Genomic DNA, 24094 nt, shown 5'->3' with positions numbered 1-24094 from the left:
AGGAGCCTCCTGTTTCCAGGAATCCACTTCACTTCACATAATCATTATATCATGTACAGAGTATGGGAATACATCTCTGAACAGCTCTTCCCTTATTGGATCGTGGCCTTAGGGCCTTTGTTATGATTGGATACTGACTACAGCCGGCCACCCCCTCCGTGTCTCTCTCGTTGTAAATGTCTGCTCCTGCATTTTAAACAGTTTGGAGCAGTGCAGCAATCAAAAGCGGGAACTCCTTCATCTACATTATCACCTCAATCAATGAATAAATAAAAGAATAAATAAATCTAGCTTCCTCTGAGACAGTCAGAACATACAGACCACAGTCTGGTTGCAGAGAGAAGAGGTGTGTCTTTTGGGGGGTGGGGGCGGGTGGGGTTAAAGGGGGTGGGGTGGAGGGGCTTGAGGATTGTCACTGTAATAGAGTGAGTCAACCATCCCTTCAGACAGAAACAGGCCTGCTGGAGGCAGAGGGGGGACGGGGAAATGCATGGGAACTGTCCCCGGTGCTGAAATCTGGAACGGCTGCTTTCTAACAGCCTCAAGTTCATTTCAGTGCAGGAGGAAAACATTTCCAAAATAAAGGCATGCTGTCTTTCAATACCTGACCCAGATCTGAAACAATCTGTATCACCAGCTCTAGTATTACAGGTCAGTCATTTACCCACCTACCAATTTAAAAAATACACACAGCAGGGGGAGTATAATATATGCAGAAAAACAAAAGCTTAGAGGCTGTTGCTGAGTTTTTCCACGCAGATCCCGAGTCAGTTACTTGGCATTCTGATCACAAAGCCAGGGGAGGGAGATTCTCCACCATGTAATTCTTTCTGAGCCAAGTCAAAAAGATTCTCATTAAAGTACTTTTTAAACCCCAAACCTTAGTCCTCAGGGACAATTGTATTGGGTTGTCATGCTATTTGTAGACTAATCATCTCTCTACAAACACACACACACACCCACACACACACACACACAGACAGACACACACACACACACATGCACGCATTAGCCCCCTAAGAGCTGAATGTAAAAGAGTCTGGATCAACAGGAATTGGATACCGCATTGTGCCTTTCAGGCACCCCCCCCCCCCCCTCCTTCGCCCCCCCATTCTTTGAAATGATTCTGTTGCATTATTCATCTTTCAAAGCTGTCATGCTTTGTGGCTAACCCTCTGTCAGTTTGCTCAACATCACAGATGCAGCATGAGATGGATTCTTAAGCTGTATATTGCAGACAGCTGATCTAACGAGGATTTCAGCTGTATCATTAAGAGGCACGGAAGGTGATACAGCTACATTAGACACTGATGTAACTGCTGAGATCACCATACAGAACATACTTCACATTCAGGAAACACAAGCACCACTGTCACCTTCTCATTTCAACATTGTCACAGCAGCTGAAACGTCTAACTTTGGTTTATAGACTTTGCAACTTGTTAACCTGATTTTGCCGTGACACATCAACGCGGGGGAGGTTTACTGTCATTTCACTCCATCGGTTACAAATGAGAGCTTCGCTGATGGAGGTTCTTTACTTGTAAATATCGTACATTTACAGTAATCAACTTGCAGGCACGCAGTAATAGGCGATTCCTCTCAGTTTGACATGAAACGATTATGCAACAGGTCTAGCACTTGCAGAAGCCGCCCTATAGAATATAAGGGTCATTGTTGCAATATCCTACACTATTTTAGACGAGGCCAAGAGCAGAATGATGTCACAAGTCCGTAAATAAGGGTCCTTTTCTCGGGCACTGCAGAGACCAGGCGGGTGTGGTGACTGCATTAGCAGACGCGCAATCCCCGACGCAAACGCTCGCATAAGATCATTCTGTGGACATTCCTGTAACGGCTCCCCGCCATCTCTATGACTACCTTCTACTTGTCGGACGTGTCTTGAAGTTCAAATCATTAATCTGCTGTCAAGAATGTTGTTTTTGTTTTTTTGTATTTTTTTTTTTTTTTACCAATCTCGCTCTATTCTGACAGCCACAAGGTGCCCATTGACGGTGCGCCTCCCCAAGCCCGTGTTTGATAGAAAAATACATGCAATGGCAATCTGACATCTGCTCTCCATCTGACAACAGTTTAGTATTCTCTACAGACACCCCACTCTCTCCCTCACAGCACCCTATGCCGTTTTTGTATGGCGCTTTCCCCCCTGTACCCCACTCTTTCTCATTCCTATGCGGCTTTTTTTTCTCCCAGCCAGATTATTTCCACACACGAACAACAACGGAATTGAACAGCGGTTTCATAAAATATGCAGGTAAAAAGGCAACTCGGAAAGCACCGACATCTCAAGCACAATATGTTCATGCTCTACTGACAACTGACCTCCCAGTCTAACGAATCCCACTCTTCGGTAAACATCCGGAGGATTTCTTTTCATCCAAAAAAGCGGACCAGGCGCAGCGGCTCTATGGAGCGACTGGGCGATGCGATGCCATTGCGCTTTTGGTATTATCCTCATGAAATCAATTTGAACAGAGGGACGTCGTCAGGAGAAGGCATCTCGGCGGCGTCGAGACCAATTTGAGCGACACAGATGAACGATGCTATGCTTTACAGTCCAACATTTTTGCTCGGCGATGGTTGCAACCAATTAGCACACCACTTGCGCTCCGAGGCGAATAGCTCCTGACAAGGCGCTCCTTCTCTTGAGCATCGCTTCTATTTCAGCTGCTATGCTGCTTTTTGGAAAAAGGTGGCAGACTACACAACACAAGCAACTTCTCATTCCCAGGATATAGGGGGAATTTAGCGTAGCGCATACTCCAAAGCCAATAAATCCCCGTAGCGCATTTGACAAATCCTTTCCCTCTGCTGGGGGAGCAACAATAAAGGAAACTTTTAAAGGTCCCTGCATGAAGGGCTTCTTAAAACACGTGACTCCATCTATTCCTTGTTGGGAAAAAAAAGAAGATGCATTTGATCCACAATAGGCCCTAAGCAGTGGAAGACACGTAATGTGGGGGGGCATGGATGTGCTAAAAATGAATGACACTGGTACCACACAGTGGACTACTCACCATTAGCACAGCAAAGTTATTATGATGGGTGCAATGAATAGTGGTCGTGTTGCCCCCGGAGCCTGTTATGTGACAGCCCTCTGCCCTCCAGCCACCGTGTCCATCCAGCAGGTCAAAATCCCAATAGGCTGCGGTGGGGTCTACACCCAGTGCGAAGTGCCTGAGAGCAATAGTAACGGAGTGCACGGCGCTCCCGAGGCTGCACCCATCTGCAAGAAAAGCAACACATTCAATTAAGCAAACCAAGTGGAAAGTCTGTAAGTGCTATAGCAAAAGAAGCGCGGGCATGCAGGGCGCGCACATACACATACAAACTCCTGTATGCACTACACACACACACACACACACACGCATTATGTAGACATTATTGCACAAGTGTCAGACTGTTAATGCAGTTGATAGTGTTGTATTAAGTGTGCTTAAAGCTACCTAAAGTAGCCCTTTGAGACAAGGTGCAGCTGTAAAGTGCAATGTGATGTGAACATTCATGCAGTGCTTTCATTAATTGGAATGAAATCAATCGTAACAGTCAGAGAGTGATATTGTTTTGATTTATTTTTGGCAAAAAAACAGCACAGACTGTTGACACACAGGTTGTGCAGCTTGCGTGTCAACATGTTGCGCAGGACTAACTGATGCAGACTGTGTGTAAGCATGTAGTCCGGCTAGGTAATACATTACAGCGTTGACATCACCGGCAGAATGATAAAAATGGATTTCCTCTTACCTAATTTGGTGAAAGCAACTGGTGTTGAAACGCTCCTACGCTTCCCATCATCTGCGAGATTTGACGAATTCCCCGTACAAGGAAAGAGTTTCCCATTGCGAAACACAATGAACTGCAGCTTGCAAGTGGAGTTATCAACAGATTGCAACGCAGAGGAGGAGATAGGCGTACCAGCCAGCGGTAAATGGATTGAGGCGACTGCCACTGAGTTCTGCGGATGGAACACAAAAAGAGAGGAAAATAAAAATCAAATCATGTCTTCGAGATGCGCAGGAAAAAAAAAAAAAAAAAAACTAACTCCCATACAAAAGACTGACAAATTGCTTTCCTCTCCAGGAGTGGAGGCGACCATAGACCACAAGTGACCAAGGGAATGAGAATCACGTTTGAAGCGCTCTAGTGCGCCTATTTGGACAGGCTCCCTGCCGCAGAGGTGGAAATGGTTCTTACCATTTCAGCTTGAGGGCACATCAACACTGCAGCTTGATTTAAAGAGACAACCGGTCTGACTTTATCTTCTTTTCACCGAGTCTAAACACCGGAGAACCCCCGAAAAAACAGCCCTGGCAAGATTTGGGGGGGAAAAAAGGTTTTGTAGGAGAAAGGCATGGTTTGGGTGTGTGAAGGTGTAGGCACTCGCCATCTTTGAGCCCAAGTGAATCCAAACTGATACATTTGTTTTTTTACAATGCTGTAACTGCAAGCTGCAAGAAACCACAACAATCCCCTGGGCAGGCATATCCAGAAATCCCATCAGAGTTGCATTCAAGATCCACATTCCCTCTGATCTGTTATGACCTGTAGCTGATACTTTTGCAGAATGAACAAATAACATAGCTGTCAGGAGTCTCTGCCTGCCCTGTCCAAAAGAAAAACTGTGCTAAAATCAGGATCCAGCCTTTTGCTGCTACATTATAACAGCTGCAGGAAGTTTGGCACGGCTCAGGGTTTGGTGAATTGATGCCCCTGGTGGACAGAGATGTTTTCAAGGGTGTGTGGACCAGTGACTGACTGCACTTAGGACGGGACAGGCAGCACTTAACCCTGCCAAAGTTTAATCATAAAAAAGCTTCCAGAGTTGCACTGTCAGCATATAGGACCCACATGTGTGGCCACACACTGACTCCATGCATCATATCGGCTGATATTACTGCACTGGCTCTGATGTGTAATATTTCATACATACTGTATATAAAAGAAAATAACAACAATAGTACACTTGCAAAGGCAAAAGGCAAGGCTTCTTCACACACTCTCATTTGTTATTTATTCACAATCGAAACCCTTATGTGAACAAAACAGACGGTTATTCTTTTTGTTGATTTATTAAGAAGTGGTTACACAAAAACAGCTTTTTTTCAAACAAACAGAACGACATAGGTTATTAACACATTTCTGCACTGTGAAAAGACTTCCAGGGAGATGCAAAAACACTGCACGTCCCCACATATTTATCCAGTGATTGACCCATCATAGTGTATTGCTAGAGGAGAACGATGCTAATGATAGGCCTGATGATACGTGTTCATAATAAAGATAATGATCATGTTACGCGGGGCCCTACTTTCCAAATGAAGTCTGTTTTGTTCGGCTTTCAATCATGTCACCCTCCAGTGTGAGAGGATCAGCACTTTGAGCCTAAAGGGGAGGGAAGCTTCCTGGCCAAGATGAATGTGGATGCCCATAAAGTGCCCTTACAGTTAACGGGGAGCTGCTTAGTCAGTCGTTCGGCCCAATAAATGTCGAGGAGAAAGATGGCCAAATTTCTTAATCAAGTTAAACAAGAGCTCCTTTGTCTGTTCTTGTGTTTCTTATGTTGGCCACAGTGTTGTGTTGTTTGTGAAATATGGAGGCCCTGGCGATGACGGGCTTACCTCCACTGATGTGGCCCCTACTTGTTTTGATCTTCCTGTCCCTTCTGTTATCCTGCAAAGTAATTCTGTATAGGTGACAAAGAGCAACGGCGTGCTTAAGCATAATTCCTTTACATCACAACCAGCGTGTGCGAAGAGCCTCTGGTGATTTTACAGCATCGGGTTTGTTAGCTATTAGTTTCTGCATTGACTCACTCTTGAAAAGCTATTGATTTTCATCCTGCAGTGTGTGTGTGTGTGTGTGTGTGTGTGTGTGTGTGAGGAGAGGAAGAAAGACAGAGAATCCTTGCCTTGAAATTTATGTTGCATCATTCTCTTCTCTGAACAGCTTAAGCTGGCAGTCTGTTTCCAAGACGTCATAGGATACAGACATCAGGGCGAGAGCCGGAGAGGATTTGAGCCCCGGTGACAATCGAGAGATGGACGAGTTAAATGCGGCCCTGGCAAGCTATTCAAGGGGTCCCTTCTCATACGACCAACACGGATGCTAGGTGACCTCCGTCCCGGGGGGAAATGTTGTCAAAGCATCCAACTCACAAAAGGAAATCTTATCTCATACACTTGTCTCCTCATCTCTTTCTACATCTTTTATCCTCTTTTATGTGGCGTATCAAAGGGATTTACAGCCCGATGGGTGTGCTATAAGCCACGGTGTGCGCAAGGTCCCGTTCTAAGCAACGATCTATGTTCCTCCTGAGCAACCTAAACAGCTACATTTCCTCAGCCCCAACGCCGCCGGGGACCTCGCACTTCAGAGTTGATTTAGCTGGTTGTACCTCAGCCGTCTGACCTTCCTCCAAGCCCCTCCCTTTCCAACAGGGCAGCATGCTGTAGCCTTAGTAACCATAATCACACACTCCCCTCTGTCTCTCGCTCTAGCCTAGGGATCATTCTCCTTTTCCCTTTTTTTTTTCCCACTTATTCCTTTCCTTACAGAGGGCATCCAGGTGAATGTCAGCAGTCACCTCCTATTTCAGGCTGTTCCCTCTCCTTCACAGCCCTCCCTCCCTCCCTCCCACCCTCCCTTCGTCCTCCTCCACCCGCTCCTTGATGCACGGCCCTGCTTGATAGAACCACAAAGCTGCAAAACAGCCTGCAGGGCAAAACACAACAGCTGTGTTTGACCCGGGGCAGTCACCAAATCACAGCATAAACATCCCGCTTAAACATGGCTCCATGACTTCTCCGGGGATTAATGTTGAATGTGTTTAGACAAAGAGGTGAATATTAAGACACCCAGTGAGTGTTTTTTTTTTTTTATTGTGTAATCCAAAATTAGAAAAAAGAAAAAGCTCTGTCCCTTTGTAGATATATCTGTAGGAGAGATGCATTTATTTATTTGCACAGGCGGCAACTTGAAAATTAACTTTGAATGAAATGAATTTAGCTCAAAGGGCAGCTTGCTGAGCTCGGCCCCAGCTGAGAAGAACTGCTGACGAGCATGATGGGAGATTTGCATAAATTTTTTTTTTTTTTTTTTTTTGTAATCATCGGCTGTCCTGTCAGCACAGACGTGGTCAAAGACACAATGACCATGACAGATAGGTAGACATCGGTACACTGCAGGGGGGCTGAATCAAGTGTTTGTTCCTTCCCATGATGTTTCAGAGTCTGAAAATAAATCACAGTTTGCTCACATTTTGCGAGACCTTGCACACACACACACGTCTCTGCTGGCGCTGCTTTCGAGGTTTGACATATTGCTCGGTATTATAAATCTAAACAAAGGGAACCTAATTCTACAAAAGTGATTGCCATGGTTGCAGCTTAAAAGGCGTATTCCTCTTGAGCATTATTATGTTGTAGTGTGGTTAGCATTACTTATCGAGAGAAATTAAACACAGTCCTACACGGTTGCCATGCCAACCAGAGTCTGTTTCCTCCAGATGGGTTGTGTTGGTTAGTGGGGGGAAACCATTTGAGCAGATTTGAAGCAGGAAATCAGATTCTTTGGAGAGGCAGAGCTGTGCTTCAGCTGTCAGCTACAGTCTCCTCAGTCAGCTCTGACTCAAACTGTCACATCAGAGGTCACAGTTAGTCTGAACAAAAAAAAACATTCAATAGGCTGCAACAGATGGACAACACTGTTAGATTAAAAAGGCATCATGGATTACAAATGGATGAATTTATTGTGAAATGTGTTGTAAAAGCATAGCTGGTATAATAGCTGCAAGGTGATTGATAATGAGCCAAAAGGAGACAAGTCTTTGAGACGGAAGGGATCTTAAAAATGAATTTCACAGATTTCCAGCATTAATGAGTGTAAATATATGACTCTCATAGAACCTCATTGTTTCATTGTTTGCACCCTCCGAATCCACAAACATATTATAAGAGTTTGTCTCGTCAGTCTCCTGATGCCACGTCACTGCAGCCTCCATGACTGTGACTCAGTGGAGAATGTCTCCTGAAAGTACGTATTTTCATGCAGCACTGTAATGGTAAGAAGCAGAATCTGGGCATACTAAGAAACAACAAACATTTTTGGAACACTCTGAGTCATCTCCTGTTTATTAAAGGTTCACTTCACCATATCACAAAAAACATAATTTCTAATTTAACCCTTGTGGTACAAGCTGTACAGATAGTTTCTGTTGTGTGTGAGGAGATCTTAAAATATCCACTTCTAAAACTTGTGACACTATGATTTATATGGGTAGAAAGTAATCCAGATGAAAACTATTCACAGCAAGGTCAGTGTATTATTCAGAGTAATGGGAACACAATTTATGGAAACCAACCCTATCCCCAGAAAATACTGTCCATATTGGAAAATGTTGTCTTTCTACAATACTAGCATATGGAAACAATGGCATGGTTAAGGTCAGGTGAAGATAGTGGTTATGGTAGATAAACAACGGTTAAAGATTGTTAAAATGGTTAAGATTAAAAAAAGAATGGACAAAATTGCGGAAAAGCATCCTTGCGAGAGAGCGTTTCTGCTCCACCCGCACAAACGTGATCCTGTGAGCACAGGGCTGTGACGAGTGCGAGCTGGACCCTCCCTATGCAGTCGCAACTGCTCAACACTCGCTTGTACGCAGGATGACTTTTGAGACTTTGGAGGTGAGGATGGAATAGACAGTTCGCTCCTTTGATTAGTCGCACTTTGAATACTGACCATGACCTTTAATTGGCTGTTTGGTTTGATCACTGACACAGTCAAAGACAGCAGTTGTCTGAGAGAACAAAGGGAAACATAAATAATGATATTCAGTGGTTGATTCCACATTTTTTCACCACTTACACTTATGAAAAAGTGTTAGACATTGTAGCAAAAGTCTTAACGCTGTTTAAACCCACTTTCAGATTTTTGAAACTTTTATCTTGCTTATGAAAACAGAAAAAAATTTCACTAGTATTTCTCCATCCAGATCACATTAGACCAGGGGTGAATTACAGAGTGCAGGTTTGTTTGTTAACCCTGAGATGAGGGAAACTCTGGGTTTTCTGTTCCAAAAAGAGGTATTTTAACTTAAACTCTGGGTCAGTTACCGTGGTAACTGACTCGGTGAACTATAACCTGCTCACTGACAGGTTTTATTCAACAAACCCCTGAGTTCCTCTCCGTCTCCTCCTTCTTACAGAGCCAGACACACTGTTTCATTTCCTCATTCATTCAGTCTGTATCGAAGCGCATTAATAAGCGGAGGTTTACTGTCTGTCAGAATCTAAATCCAGGTTGGATATTAGTTTGTTACTCATGACTATCTAAAGTTAGTCTACCGCTTTTATGAGCCGTCATTCATTTCTTTGAAGAGCAGATTTTGCTCCCACATTCAAATATCACAGAGCATGAACTCATCTGAGAATATAACCTCTGCACGTCTTTTTTGCGAGTGCAAGTTCTTCTTTTATAAGACTGTGACTCAGGTGTCAGTTTGTTAGAGCAGCTCCTGCACTGAAATGTTTATTGCACATAATGTGTAATCTCAGTTTAAATCTAAGAAATCAGTATGAAGTTTTAGACACGTAAGATCAATGAATAATTATCTCTATCATTCATGATGTGATTGGTCGCACTGATGGAACATCATTTCTATAATATTGGAGACTATATTTTAATATTTTTGAGTGAGCAGGACCGAGCAGCATCAATGAATGCTGTTGAAACAAATAGATGTCTAAAATTTTCAAATCTACTGTATTTTAACCTCAACACCTTTTCAAGCAAATCACCAAACACATTATAACTGGATCAGACTGTGAGCTTCCAGTCATGTCTCTGTGTCTTTGATCTATTTATTTTTTTAAGTCTTTAACTATTTTTCATCTTCAGTGTTGTCTCCTGTGTTTTGTCCCGTGTCAGATTAAAGCTGAACAAATATATTCAAAATGTAATGTAGCTACAGCCTGATACACAGTCACATTCCCCTTTATCATCGTTAAGGAAATGTAAGTCTGATAAATGATGAATTAATGGACAACACTGGACAACTTATTGACACTTTTCCCCGCTCTGACTCTGAAGATAAATGTGCATCGTCCACATACACATGCATTAATATCTCTACATCCACTGGATTAAAATGGAGACTGTGCTTTTTATTTACCTGTTGCCATGGTGAATCATAGTATTGGAGTTCCATTGACGATGGCTTTTTTTATTCACCATGCATGTGCTTAACTCAGAGTGAACATACTCAGAGTTGACTGAACTGACTGATCAGCTGCTCTGGAACTGAAAAAGTTTCCCATCCTTGAGTTCATCAACTCAGAGTTCAGGGTTAGACTCAGAGTTTGTTGAACCTGCTTTCTGGAATGAACCCCACGTCTAGATCATAACCAGCTATACTTAGACTTGTCAAATCTGGACTAGATTGATAAGGAGACTCCATTTATGAAACCTTTATTCTATTTGTGAAAACCGAAAAAGGGCGATTTTCAAAAAAAAAAAGTTTCACAAATCGTAAAGTAGGTTTAAACAGCGTTAACGTTTTTGCTATGATGTCTAACACTTTAAGTATAAGTGGTGAAAAAACGGAGAATCAGCCACTAAATACCATTATTTATGTTTCCCTTTGTTCTCTCAGTCAACTGCCGTCTTCGACTGAGTCAGTGATCAAACCAACTAGCCAATCAATGGTCGTTGTCAGTATTCAACATGTGACTAATCAAAGGAGCGGACTGACTATTCAATCCCTGCCTCCAAAGTCTTAAAAGTCAACTTGACGAGTGGGTGAGAGTTGAGCAGTAGTGAGCGTGTAGAGAAGGTTGAGCTTGTGCTCCTCACAGTCCCGTGCTCGTGGAGCAGAGATGCTCCCGCGTGAGGATGCTTCTCCGCTCGTGGATACTGTTCTGTGTGCTCATATCACGTGCATGCACCTGGTTTTATGTGCACGGATTTTAAGACTAATTAAACGCCATACAAAACAAAATGACAGCTATCAGGTAACAAGTGTCAGATGGAATAAGTGAAATGAAGTGAAATGAAATGGCAATTTAATCTACCACTTACTTTATTACAGTGGCATTAACTATCTCAGATGGGGATATTTCCTAACCAAATAAAACTAAAACTATCTGCTAGGAATGTGAAGTTTAGATGGATGCACCCCAGCTGTAATTAATATTACAGTTACATTCAAGTTTAACTGACTCACAAGCTACTGACTCAAAAGGCTTGTATCTCCTAGAAACAAGTTTGTTCTGTTTTTTTGCTTTGGAATTATTCAATCAGACAAATGTAAGCTGTTCAGCGCTAAACAAATGTCTGATTTCTGGAATTACAGTAAATGTGAATAATATTCCAAAAGTGTCTATTTTTTTGGTAGCTTACATGTTTTGTTGTTTTTTTGTTGTTTTTCAATACTGGAAACATGACACCTGTGTCTATTCTCACAGTGTTTAAAGATTTGGATGTATCAAAAAGTACATGACATTCATATTCTTGTCCCGCTCACTAGTGAGCACCTACAGAGAGAACCAATGACAAACCCCGAGCCTTTTATCTATTCATGTGTTTATTCACCCACTAACTTTTGTTACCTGTTTATTCACCAACATGCTCACTCTGAATACTGCTGAAAGAGTTATAATTGACCTGTTTTGTGAGTGAGACTGAATTGACATGACTGGAATTCCAAGAAAAGACTCTACATCCAGTCCATAACAATATACCTTTTTACATCAGGTTAGGATTTCAAACCCCCCCACCCCCTCCCTCACCACACACACACACACACACACACACACACACACACACAAACAGCTGTGTGGCCCTTTTGGAGTCGGTCCAGATCGTGCTTTACTATTGCCACATTTTCTCTCCCACGCTCACGCTTCTCAAGTTTGATTCAGCTGCAGGGTAGGGAGACAGGATTAATGGACGGTCATTTGGTGCAGCAATAACAATTGGCTATCACACAAAGTGGGTGTGCTAGCACTGCTGGAGAGGTGAAACACAGTCATAACTTTGGATTAGGCCGTGGGGTCCTGTCCTCTCTATTTGGACTACCCGATGGATAAACCTATGAGAGAGTTCCCCTTCCCCATGTGAGAGCTTGTTTTTTCACTTACTCCAAGATTAGCCTTTGCTTATTTGGGTCATTGATCCAAAGAAAAGTACAAGACGGCAATACAATCAAGGTCATGTTCAGCCACTAATTCATTAATAGATTTCTCACTTCTGTTCCACCTGTCAGATGTTATTATTTCAGACACACTGCGTCTCAAGCCAGAAACAACTGTACACTGCACTGATACCAAATGTCACAACTTGTCCCTGCCTCGCACCACTGTCAGCACTGTAGATTTTCCAGAAAGTGTGCATTCCACTCGAACAAAGTGATTAAAGTAGATCTCCATGTGAAGAGAAGGGGGGAGGTAGAACAATTGCGGTCTCTTTGGGCCTTTTCAGATCGTAATTTGAGATTCGGCTCGGAGGTGAAATGAATGTGAACTGGTGTGTGCTTCGCAGATTGAATCATTCAATTACTTTTCAGGCGCTATTTGATTTTCCGCTTGTGTGGTGTTTATGACAATCTCTCAATTTTGGCAAGCCAAGGCCAGTATTGATCTCATAAACGTATGGCATCAAAGAGTTTCAAGGAAAAGGTGAACTTGACAAATTAACTGGAATGAAATAATTACGCTGTAGATTGTAACCCTAACAGTTGCTGTGATGAACCCGATCGCTGTAACACAAACACACACAGACATGCAGATACACAGGAGATTTAAGATGTGTATCTTGTCTCCTCTCCGTGATGAATGGGGTGTATTAGCTGATAGTAATAACCAGTGAGAGATGTTGGCCCGTAGAGCCTCCTCCCATTTATGATTCAGAGGCAAGAAGGTATAGCTAGTGCTGTCCAAGAGTCTCCATGGTAACCTGCCTATGAATCTGCATGACTTTACAATTTCCCTCCACAGTGCCAGAGCGGGGCATTTCATGTGTTAAGTGCCTTTACATCCACATTGGTATACATGAATATGCATGAGTGTGGGGAACTGGGGTTTATTCATCAGCAAAACCAGAATGCAACATGCTACAGTAGGATGGTCGGCTGCAGACCTCCACTTGGGACACAATTTACCACCCTCTTAACCTCCTCTTCAGCAGAGATCAAACCGTTCAGATTTCAAAGATTGAGAAACAAAACAAAAAAAAACCCCAGACATAATTGAATTTTTATATGCGATTTGATCAACCCCCAGGAAAACATAAATATGAAATTTTCTTGTATGCGTGATGATGCAAGATGTTGAGTGATCTGCATGCAGCTCATTAAAGATAATTTAACACCAGCTGCTTCTCTATAGGATATCTCCTACACAGTGGCGTTGAGTTGAGCTGCAGACCACGTCGTCCCTCACATTGCACATATGCACACACCTGCTGTTGTGTGTAAATGAATGAGATGCTAGAGGGGTCGGGGGTGGGTCATTGCTGTCTGCATAGCAAAGACAAATCACGCTGAGGAGGAGAAAGAACAAAGCTCTGGAGATGAATCACCTCCACGAACGCGCGTCTAAACAGCATAATGGGGCTCCTACGGTTCCGGCGCCGCGCTAGACGATGCAACAAGCTGACTGCTTCCAGTTGAACCCTGCAGCAAGGAGGCAGTGAACCGGCCCGGATGCACACAAATACTCACACACATCCTGTCAAACCGTACGCATCAGCTGGGACAAACACAACAACATGAAATTCATCATGCGGTGTTGTGTGTGTGAGGGCAAACACTCCCATAGAAGGGCCGCATTGAGAACATTATACGGCAAATCATCTTAAAAGCCTTCACACTGTAGTGACGTTAAGAAGAAGGATAAGGTGGTGCTACAGGATTAAAAAAGGTGTTAATCGTTCAGTTAAAGAGTCGTTTTGTTAACCAACATAGCAATTTGAAACGTGAATACATGGAAATTCAAAAGGATTTATTGCTTTGCTTAAATGTGTTTGATGTCTTTAATGGCTTGCTCTCTCATTTTGCATTTAAACATCTTGCCTGGAAAATGCCCTTGGGCATGGCCAGGGCAAATCTAGTAGATCTGGGGAAGAAATTATAGCAGAGAAAAAGGGAAGGAGAGTGCTGTATATTTATGGCCTCCTTTTACCATATTAATCCCTTCCCTCTAATCCTTTGGCTGCACCAAATAAAACTGTAATGGCTTTGTTGGTCATCTTTATCTCATCGGGCTGATGATGAACTCACTGGCAAAAATGACAAAATCCCTCCCAGGCAAGCAGGCTTATTATGCCCCCCTACATTGTTTGTTTGTGTGTGTGTGTCTGATATTATTGCATATGGGCTATGAAAGTACATTAACAATATACTGAGCTCAAAAAATGAATAGCATTTCACATTAAAGGGAGAAGAAACGAATGACAAAGTTCTTTGATGACAGATCAGAGCAACAGGATGGAGCTTGTTTGCAGATCAGGATCATGAAATGAGCTGTTTGGTAGTGTTGCTCATAAAAAGGTAAGTGTCTCAGTTAAAGGTTGTGTTGAGCAGTTCCTAGAAATGCATGCATAGAAAGTAACTGTGTGAATGTGAGGCAAGGCAAGCCAGATAAACAACAATAAGCATGTTCACCAAAGCCTCTCAGGGTAAAGCTCCCGCCCACTGTGCTTAGTCACATAACACTGGCATTATACAAATTCTACCTACCACATTTTAAGGTCAATTATGGCTGGTATTTCTTAACACTATCATGCCTAGAGACTTATTTACAGTTACAGGAATACTCTGAAGGTTTGTAGCTTGCTCCTTCACAGTAGGAGGCAGATATAGTGGGCTTGGGTTAGGCGGCTCTAATGATGACCCAGTGTTCAAACATCCATAGAACCTTCTCAAACCACTGCTGCAGCAAAATCCACTTCATTGTAGTTGATCAATAGGTTAAGTATGTTCCAAACACACATAGTTTCTCCACAGATTAGCTAAACACACTACTTCCATATTGCCTTGTTGCCTCCTCATAGGTTACTGGTGAGGCAATGAGCAAGCAGCCATGTTTCAAGCTAATTTCTATGGACATTTTAATACTTGCACTATGACTGGCATGCAGCTGTGGGTGGGTCTGGGTGGGCTTAGGTGCCACTCACTTGGCACCTAGGCCCACCCAGACCCACCCACAGACCACCCAGACCACCTGATCAGAAGGCTTCCTTTTTGTTGGATCACCCAATGTGATAATGTTGGTAGGTCATATTTTTTGAGTGGCAGTGCATTTCACGAATGCCAGATTGCGAGCAGTGTGCAGCTCCTCCTCTTTCACTCAGTGTACAGCCTGCGCATTGCACAGAGGAACAGAAGCCTACTGTCCGCTAGCTAGCTGCTTTTAATGTAGGTCGAGATAAAAACCATGGAGAAAGAAAGCAGTTTGCTTAAGTTTGTCACAAAAAGACATCATGAGGAACAGGGGGAAGAGAAGTCAGCTCAAGTTCAGCCACCGTTCTCAACCCAGACACCTACTCCTCCTGTGCCAGTTTCTCCTCAACAAGTGCCAAGTAGTGACGACACGTACATGACTGCTAATTCAGCCCTTTCCCCAACACCAAGGACCATCCTCTCCCACTCTAATCATCAAACATGAGCTCATTTACAATTTTGGACTGTAGTAGCCTATTGCCTGTTTCAATATTATTGTTTATTGGCTATAGTTTTTGGATTTTATGTTGATGTTGTTGCATCTGCCATTGTGTGTGCCTGTGTGTGGTTTCTGTGGCCACCGTGCCAGGCTATGTTCAGGTGTCATTTTTAACGTTACTGAGCATGTTGGTGTGAGCTGGTGTACCTCTATCCATAGCTGCGCTACTGTGTCTGTCAGCTGTGTGTGTGTGTGTGAGAATATATGGCCACTGTGCCACCCGTGTAGCCACAGTTGTGCCTGGATGTGCCTGTGCCATCTAAATCTCAAGCTGGCACACCCAGCATAATCATAGCAGCCTGCCACAGGCTGTCAGACAGGCTGTAATGCTCAAATGATCACTGTGATGTGATTCAGCCAAAGCACTTGTGATGGAATGCTACAACAATGGCTACGCAAAGTTTTTCATGTGTTATTGAGGAAGTTGAGGAAGGTTGAGGAAAGTTGAGGAAGAAGAAACTCCTCCGCTTCCAACTGAGTCTGCCAGACTCATCGACCCACAACAAGGTCAGCACAGCCGCTTGTTCCCTGGCGGTATAGAGCTTTCACCCGGTCAGCCTGATGCGGGCTCACCCATAGCCACAGGAAGTAGGGGTGGTGGGGGTGCTGTAGCCTCCAAGTGACTGGCAGCCTATAGGCCCATTTGTGTTGTTGCAATTTTTTTTTCTGTTGTGTGTGAGACAGTCCAGCAAAAATAGACCCTGTGAGTAAAGATAGTGGAGTGGGAAAAAGAACTGGGCATAAGATGCACGGCTCACAGACCCGGTTGACACATGCTGGTTAGAATTGTCTCTGGCAGCCCGACTACTAAAAACTGTAGTTATCAACTTGACAGGACAGAAGAAACTCCCCAGAGGAAAGAGAATTAAACTTTCAGCTTCTGAAGTATTTTTTTAGACAGCTCCGATGGAACTCAGGATTTATCAGGCTGCTCCAAACAGTTTCACTGTATGAACCTGGACTGTGTATGTGACCTTTTGGATGTGTAGAAGAAAACAGAACATTAATTACCATTAGATCCTGACTGATCCTGTCGGCGTGTCTGGAGATTTAAATAATCAATGAAGTTAGGCTGCTGTGTCTCGTACATAAATGTGCACAGCGTCTCTCTCAGTGGGGAGACGTACTTATCGTTTCTCCTGTGGTGGGATCACTGTAAGTATTTAATAAACTCAAACATTTTTTGGAGAGGGGGTGTTTTAATAGTCAACACCCCTGCACCTCCAATTGAAATCATGCTCTCACGGCTATGGATTCACCTGTCGATTTGTGCCATTTATGAAACACATTCACAGCCAAATTTGTATGTATTTCTCTGCACCTCCAAGAATGGAAAATCAAGGTGCTTCTCTTCACAGTGGTATGGACAGTTTTCTTGATAGAATAGAGTGTAAGGACGCAGTTTTCTGTAAAATGTGCAGATTTGTTTTTTTGTGAGCCGACCAGTAATGAAATGAATGTTCCAGGGAAATGTTACATGTGTGATTGCTGTTAACACCTCTTCTGTCTGGGTTTATGTTTAGTTGCCACTTTGTGCAATACAATAGTTAATTAACAGTGCTGCATGCTGTGGAGCTGATGAGCAGTCAGTCTTGCCAGTGCTAATATACTGTATTTTAAACTCGACAGGCTATAAAAGACCGCCTTTTGTCTGTACTGTTGTGTACAGCCTTAGATTGATGCGCTGTTGGTTGAGCATGTGATGAATAGGCAGTGTTTTGCTGTCATTGCCTTTGTGATGCAGAATGTTGCAAAGTAAACTGGTGGCTCCTCAGTTTGTCTGTATTTATTCTTTTTTCTTCTTCTAACTTTTCATTAGTCAGTTTTTCTGGGAAAAGATGGCCCACCCATTTTTGTATTGGCCTAACCCAAGACTTCTTCATGCACCACTGCACTATGGGTCTTCACCCAGACCGAGTCTGTCTGGGTTCAAGTTATATTCACTCTAATTTGGTCCATGTAGGATCCTGTTTTATGGCACTGGATCATGTGTTTCTGTGTTAATATGTGTAATGGATCCAGACGGACTCACCATCAGCTCTGATCACATGGTGTGTATCATATAATTATCACAGGATTAAAAGGCATGAAGCATGACTTGTTTTTGGAAGTAGTTTGTATGACTTTACAGTGATTATTAGCATATTGTATATTGCTACTCTTTTCAACCACCACTGTGTGTTGATTGGTGACACATCATGCCAGAATTGTGAGCTTGTTTGACTTGAGTCAGACCTGCATCTGATGACTTTAGACTTGTCTTTAAAGATACAGTGAAAAAAACCAAACATTTTCCTGCTCTAATCCCTTATTCCTGTGTTAATTCCTCCTTTATCATTTGTTGTTTAACATTCAAATGAATGAGAATGTGGTCTCAGACTTTTGGACCCTACTGTACATGTATGTAAGAAATACATTCTGAATGTCATTTCTCTTCCTGTAAAATGTTTCAGATATTTGAGAGGCATACCAAAATGTACCCATTCAAATGTGATTTGGGTGATTAGCTAATCATATCAAACCACACTTGACTGCTTGTGATTTGTAGTAGCTAGTGGAGCAATATCACAGGAGGAGGTGTGTATTTGGACAGAAGTGGGCAGAAACTTTGTTTAAATTTCCAAATGAATGTGGTTGCGGTCTAAATTATTAATTCTCCCTCGTCCTCCTCTTCCTAATCTAACAACACAGGTGAAGAAAGTGTAGAGGTCAACAGTCCTCTACAGCTCAGTTTCTCTCTACAGCCTTGCTAAGCCATGTCCACCTTTCAGCAGTCCAATCAAATCTGAGGGATTTGATTTAAATCACTTTTGTTACTGTACTCTATCACCCACATACTCTGTTTCACTGGAAAATATGTCACAGGACAGAAGCTAAAGGCACTCTAACTTCCCTTTCACTCTGACTGTGATAAAAATCAAAACAGATTCTGGACTTCACTTGGACTTGGACACAGTTGGATTCCTCCACAAGCCAAAAGCAAAAAAAAAAACCTTGCAGTGAATCCAGTCTTCTTGAGAACAGATTTGCTTTGAATCAATCCCACAGCAGCCATTCGCATTGCTCAAGCAGGAAGTAAAGGTGCTTTTGACAGTGCAAATTAGCAAATGGACAGTTAATAACTTGTTTAGGACATGAGACACAATGTTCAGGTCTTGGATTTGGCCTGGGTTTGGTCTGGGACTTGTTGTACTTTGGACTTCATAGCCAAGACTTAAGACTTATGATTTGCAAAGAACTGATTTTGTTCCACCTCCGCATCTTGCTGGTAGCAGTGTTGGTGGTCTCCCTCTGTTTGGGTCTGCTTAGGTCGACTGCATTTTGGATCAAGTCTATATAACCTTGGGTCTTGGACATGGTGTTACTGTTCTTGGGTCCCTTTCAGATCCAGTCTCTGTTTTTGAAAATGTGTTTATGCTCCTTGGTGTTCCACAAGTCTGTTTCAGATCAGGCTTTTAATTCTAGACCTGTGAAAACCTTAATTCTGTTCTGAACTCCTGTTGCCCTACATGAAGCATTTCAGAGTCACCTTTGAAGCCTAAAGATGGTGAGTATTTGATACTCAAAAGATAGATTTTCAGTTTAAATGTAACTCTTCTCATTTGCATAATGTAGATGTGAGCAAACTAGCTTAAATGCTTAAATGCAAAAAATGTTGATGGAAAAAGAAACAAATAATTCCTCCAATCTCTTTCGTTTTTATGTAATGCGTGCACTTTTGATGTGTTTGTCCGCAGCTGCTGTTTGGCATTCAGTGCAAGCCTCTCAGCCTCGTTCATGCTGAGGTATCCAAGACACTTCACCGCGAGCAAGGGTAGGATAGAGGATTTATTGGAGCGCTCTTGTGCCTCAAACGCACATCCCTTTAATCGATATGTTGAGGCATTACCATAGTCAGCTCACTGTGGCTGTTCAGTTTTTCCCCCATCCCCCTCCATGTTTTGATCAATGAAGGTCCCATCCATAGTCAACCCCAGCCCTCCCTCCAGCTACAGTGGGACCAAAGCCTATTGACTCATATATGTTCTGAAAAGAGGAGAAAGAGGCTTGTATTTCCCAATCAGGGCCATCACTCCAGTGAGAACGATCAGGCAGGCAGGCAGCAATTTCGTCACTGCCATGATGGTGATGGTCATAATGGGAATTGCAATTCTCTTAATAAGATGAAAAAGAAGATGATGATCTGAGCTTACTTTGAGCAAAAGAAATCCCCGGGGATCTGCACTCGATTCGCCAGCCATTTAATCTGTTAAACAGGGGTAATATGCTGGTGTCAATCCACTGCCTGTTTAGCGCAATCACAGTAAAATGTTGCCCTGAGCCATGAAGTAATGGAGGTGGTCTGGACTGGTGACATGCTCATGTGATTTAGAAATATATTAAAATACCAGGCTAAGCTCTGAATGTATGGACATACAGTGTGTGGGCAGAAGCCTTACGGATTACATGAATTGATAAAAATACACTATAGGAGATATATGTTTACTAATTCCCATTCAAACATCCGTGGTCTTTAGCTGCTTATTCTTTTTTTATGTATTTTTATGGGAATTTCCCAGCTTTATTAGACAGCAGACTGACAGGAAATGAAGGGGGCGAGAAATGTGGAATGAAATGCAACAAAGGGCCCCGGCAGGACTCAAACCAGGGATACTGGGAAGACATTGTTAAACTATACCCACTTATTCCTGATCAGAGTGACTGGATGCTGGGGTCTATCCCAGCACACCCAGAGGAAATCCAAGCCAACACAGAGTCCCAGAGTTCACACAGAAAGGTCTGTCTAGTTTTGAGTTGACAGAAGTGCTAACCACTTAGCTGCCATGCTGTCCTGCTCCCCACAGAACGCATTTGCTTCATACTGTATCTTTAAAGTTACTACTGAACAAGGAACTTTTATTTTGTGTTGATTTTAATGGCCCCTGTGGACAAAAGCAGTAGCGTTTTCCTGGAATGAAGACTTCATTTCCCATGAGTACCACCGCCAAGATTTTGGCTAGCGTGTGTTTGTTTTGGAAGCGAGTGAAAGAAAGACACTACTTGTTTTTAATACTATTTTTCTTTTTTAAACGCAGCTGTTTGCAGGATGTTTGAGGCTATGTAAGATTAATAATTGTTCTATGATGATGATGAAACAAAGTAAACTTTGTTTTAGTACCGTTCATACACCTAGATTACATGCAAGGCTGCATTTAACACCAAATCCAGCGAGGCAGTACGGATGTGTGGGTGTTTGTGCTTTAGAACGTAACCGCTGTGAAACAATCAGAAAATAAAGATTTATTTCTCAGAGTCACTCTTTTGATCTCACTACATCACTGCTCCCTCTCTTCATTCACTCTAGAGCTTGCTTGACCATCACTACTCTCTCTCTCTCTCATGCTCTCAGCTCACTCGCACTCTCTCTCTCTTTCTGTTCAAACTTTTTAAAAATCTGTCAGGAAGCTGACAACAAGTCTAACTTTACTTTTAACTTCATCAAACGAAGAGAAATGTCCTCCCCTCGTCTTTGTCCTCCCTCATGCTACACTGCTACATGTAATGTAATCATAGGCTCTCCTGGTCTGCGTGTCATAAATCATTTTGTCTGATTTTGCAGGGAATCCGACCTGGTGGCAGGCATTTAGAAAAACTATATAGAAATAGCCAGTCTTCTCACTGATGGTCTCGTCTGCTTATGTAAGTCATATAGAGGCATCATGAGACTGTTTCATAGTTAAAAGTTCCTTGTAGTAACTTCCACCAGTGCAGCTGTGCTTTCAGTCCAGAGAACCATAAAATGAATTAATAATAGCAACTGTCATTATACTAAGTGGCACAATATACTGGAAGCATCATGAATAAATTATGTAGCAGAACTAAAACGATAAACTGAAATGAATCAGCAACTATTTTGATAATACCAAAAATTCACCATTGCGGTTCCAGATGTGAATATTTGTAATATTAGTTTTCTTACATAATAATAAACCGAATGTCTTAAGTTTTAGACTGTTGTTGAAGAAGTTACCATGGACTGTGATGGACATAGTTCACTATTTTCTGACTATTTTTAGACCAAGCAATTTCTTTTAACTGGCAGATTAATTGATACTGAAAATAATCGTTAGTTGCAGCCTTATTAGCGAGGCGCTCTGATCATGTGTCTTTGGTTTCCAACTTACGAGACAGAATCAGTCGTTTCAACAAGTGCCCCAAAACAACTTATGTTTACATTCAAGCAACAAAGCCCTCTGGCGGACGTAGTGATTCTGACTGCTGTCTGGGGTAAACATGCTGATTAATTTGTAGTTAATCTGGCACATTTCCCTCATATACTCTGTATCTGTTGCCAAGCACGTTGAAAACATTCTTACTTCTCTTTCACCTAAGTCCAAGGTCAGTATCTACAGTGAACGGTTGCACATAACGTTGCCAATGTTAAATGTCAGTCTGTCAGGTTTTTTTACACAGTCATCCATAGCACATTACTTAAATAAGGGGACAGATGATTTGGATGGAGCAAAGCTAACTCGAGCCAATCTAACCACAGCCCACGCTCATCCATCTACAGAGCCCCCACTTGGCCCAGATTAGCATCAGACAAGAGGGCACTCTTTGAAGATTCTGTCTCAAAAAGTGATTAGCTGGGAGCCGGCCATGTAACCCAACGGGGACTTATTAGCCATCCAACTTAGTGTACGCAGTGACCACAGAGAGACAGAGACAGAGGGAGGGAGAGGAAGAGTAGTCATTCATCAGAGATTTGTTTTCAGCCTGATTAGGAAACAAGCAAAGTAATGGTGTTAACAATCCGCTGACCTTTGTCTCATCTCCCCTTTTAACATATGTTTCAGAATGCAGCAATCATCCTTGATCCGAGCTTTAGGGCCTCTAAAAAGGTAGAACAAAGAGATTTGAGAGCAGTTGTTTTTGATTGATTTTTGTGCTTGTTCCAGTGCAATCGATGATTTACCTCTCCAGCTTAGTTTAGGGAACAGACAGTATAGCTTGGCTCTATTCCACTGAGGAGTATCATCCATTCTTTTAAACTGCATGGCTAAATTAAACCTTCTGCTTTCAATACTGATATATTAACAACAACATGTTAATCTAGGCACCTCTATCAACTTTCTAATATATCTTCTACAGTATTTAGTCTTCTGTCTAGTTATAACTGGAAAACATGAACATTTTGCAATTAAGTTGAAATAGTTGCACTGGTATCAATAAACTTTCACTTTTTTCAGGGGTTTTCTAGTAAGATGTGAAGTATCTCAAACAATATAAAATCATACATTTATTTACTGTAATCCATTAGCAAATATGGGGTAAGATGTATATTTTAAGATTAGATGCAAGATTGAATGATGATTATTAATAAAGACTTAAGAGAGACATTTTTTACTGCAATATCCTTCGTAGATCCTTGAACTCTCGGCTAAATAAACACCATAATGTATGCATGGGCATACAGCATGACAGGCGAGAGACATACTCCACCTTGACTCTCCTCTCCAGTGTCAGACTGGAGTGGGATGCAGCTGTGGTAATGGTGAAGAGGGGGGGTGGGGGGGGGGGGGGGGGTGGGGGGGGGGGGGGGGGGGTGGGGAAGTGATTTATACCAACAAGCTCATTGCTGCTGTCCCCTCTCTCCCCTAAGAGAGACACTATCTAGCTGTTTGTCTGCGATCCTTTGACCCCGGGCTACCGCTGCCGACCATCCTCAGCTCCATCAGACTAAAGAGCCTGCCACATGCCCCCCAGTGACCGCTGCTATGTCACAGCATCTGAGCTACATGGATCTCGGGGGTGAGAGCTAATTGGTCACTTTATGGCAGCGAGTGTGTCTCGGCCAGTCTCTTCAGAAGAGGTTAGCCCAGTCATCAAGGCGTCATTACAGAGAGAGAATTGACCGAAACGGCAGTGTTGGTGCAGATACAAACATTTGCTCTTTGCTTTGACCTCACATTCATTTCAAAGTCAATCTGGCTACTTAATGCTATTCTACTCAAGTAGTATGACTTCAGGTACTCATTTCCATGTTCTTAAAGAGGTCGTCCACAAGTTGTTTAGTGGGAGTACAGCAGATTTTAAAGTTTTCATGAATTAGCTATTTATTACTACTGTGTTTTTTAAATTCTAGCATATAGCATAATGTTTGCTTATGTAAGTATTTCTTGTATTACTACAGCATTAGTTGGTTTTTTGGTGACTCGGGTGCAGTGGAACAAACTGAAAACATAATATCACCATATAAAGTTCTTATGGTGATGAGTTAGCATCCAAACAACACAGAAACCAACAATAACGCTGAAGGGAACTGCAGAGTTTGGTAATAATTCTCAGTGGGTTCATCACTACAAGGAATAACTTTT

The 24094-nt window shown here is 42.5% G+C and overlaps 1 protein-coding gene across 3 annotated transcripts in view; it reads right to left on the bottom strand.

The window, feature by feature from the left end:
• Nucleotides 1-24094, bottom strand: part of LOC137196685 (adhesion G protein-coupled receptor A3) — a 166356-nt gene that overhangs the window by 52300 nt on the left and 89962 nt on the right. For all 3 annotated transcript variants that reach the window (XM_067609460.1, XM_067609457.1, XM_067609459.1), the window contains 2 exons: nt 3766-3976; nt 3039-3247 (listed from right to left, as the gene is read on the bottom strand). In XM_067609460.1, coding sequence (XP_067465561.1) covers nt 3039-3247; nt 3766-3976 — 420 coding nt within the window. The remainder of the gene's footprint in view (nt 1-3038; nt 3248-3765; nt 3977-24094) is intronic.

The sequence above is a fragment of the Thunnus thynnus genome, chromosome 14 (genome assembly GCF_963924715.1).
Source record: "Thunnus thynnus chromosome 14, fThuThy2.1, whole genome shotgun sequence".
NCBI lineage: Eukaryota > Metazoa > Chordata > Actinopteri > Scombriformes > Scombridae > Thunnus > Thunnus thynnus.
This window is presented reverse-complemented; position numbering and strand designations above follow the sequence as displayed.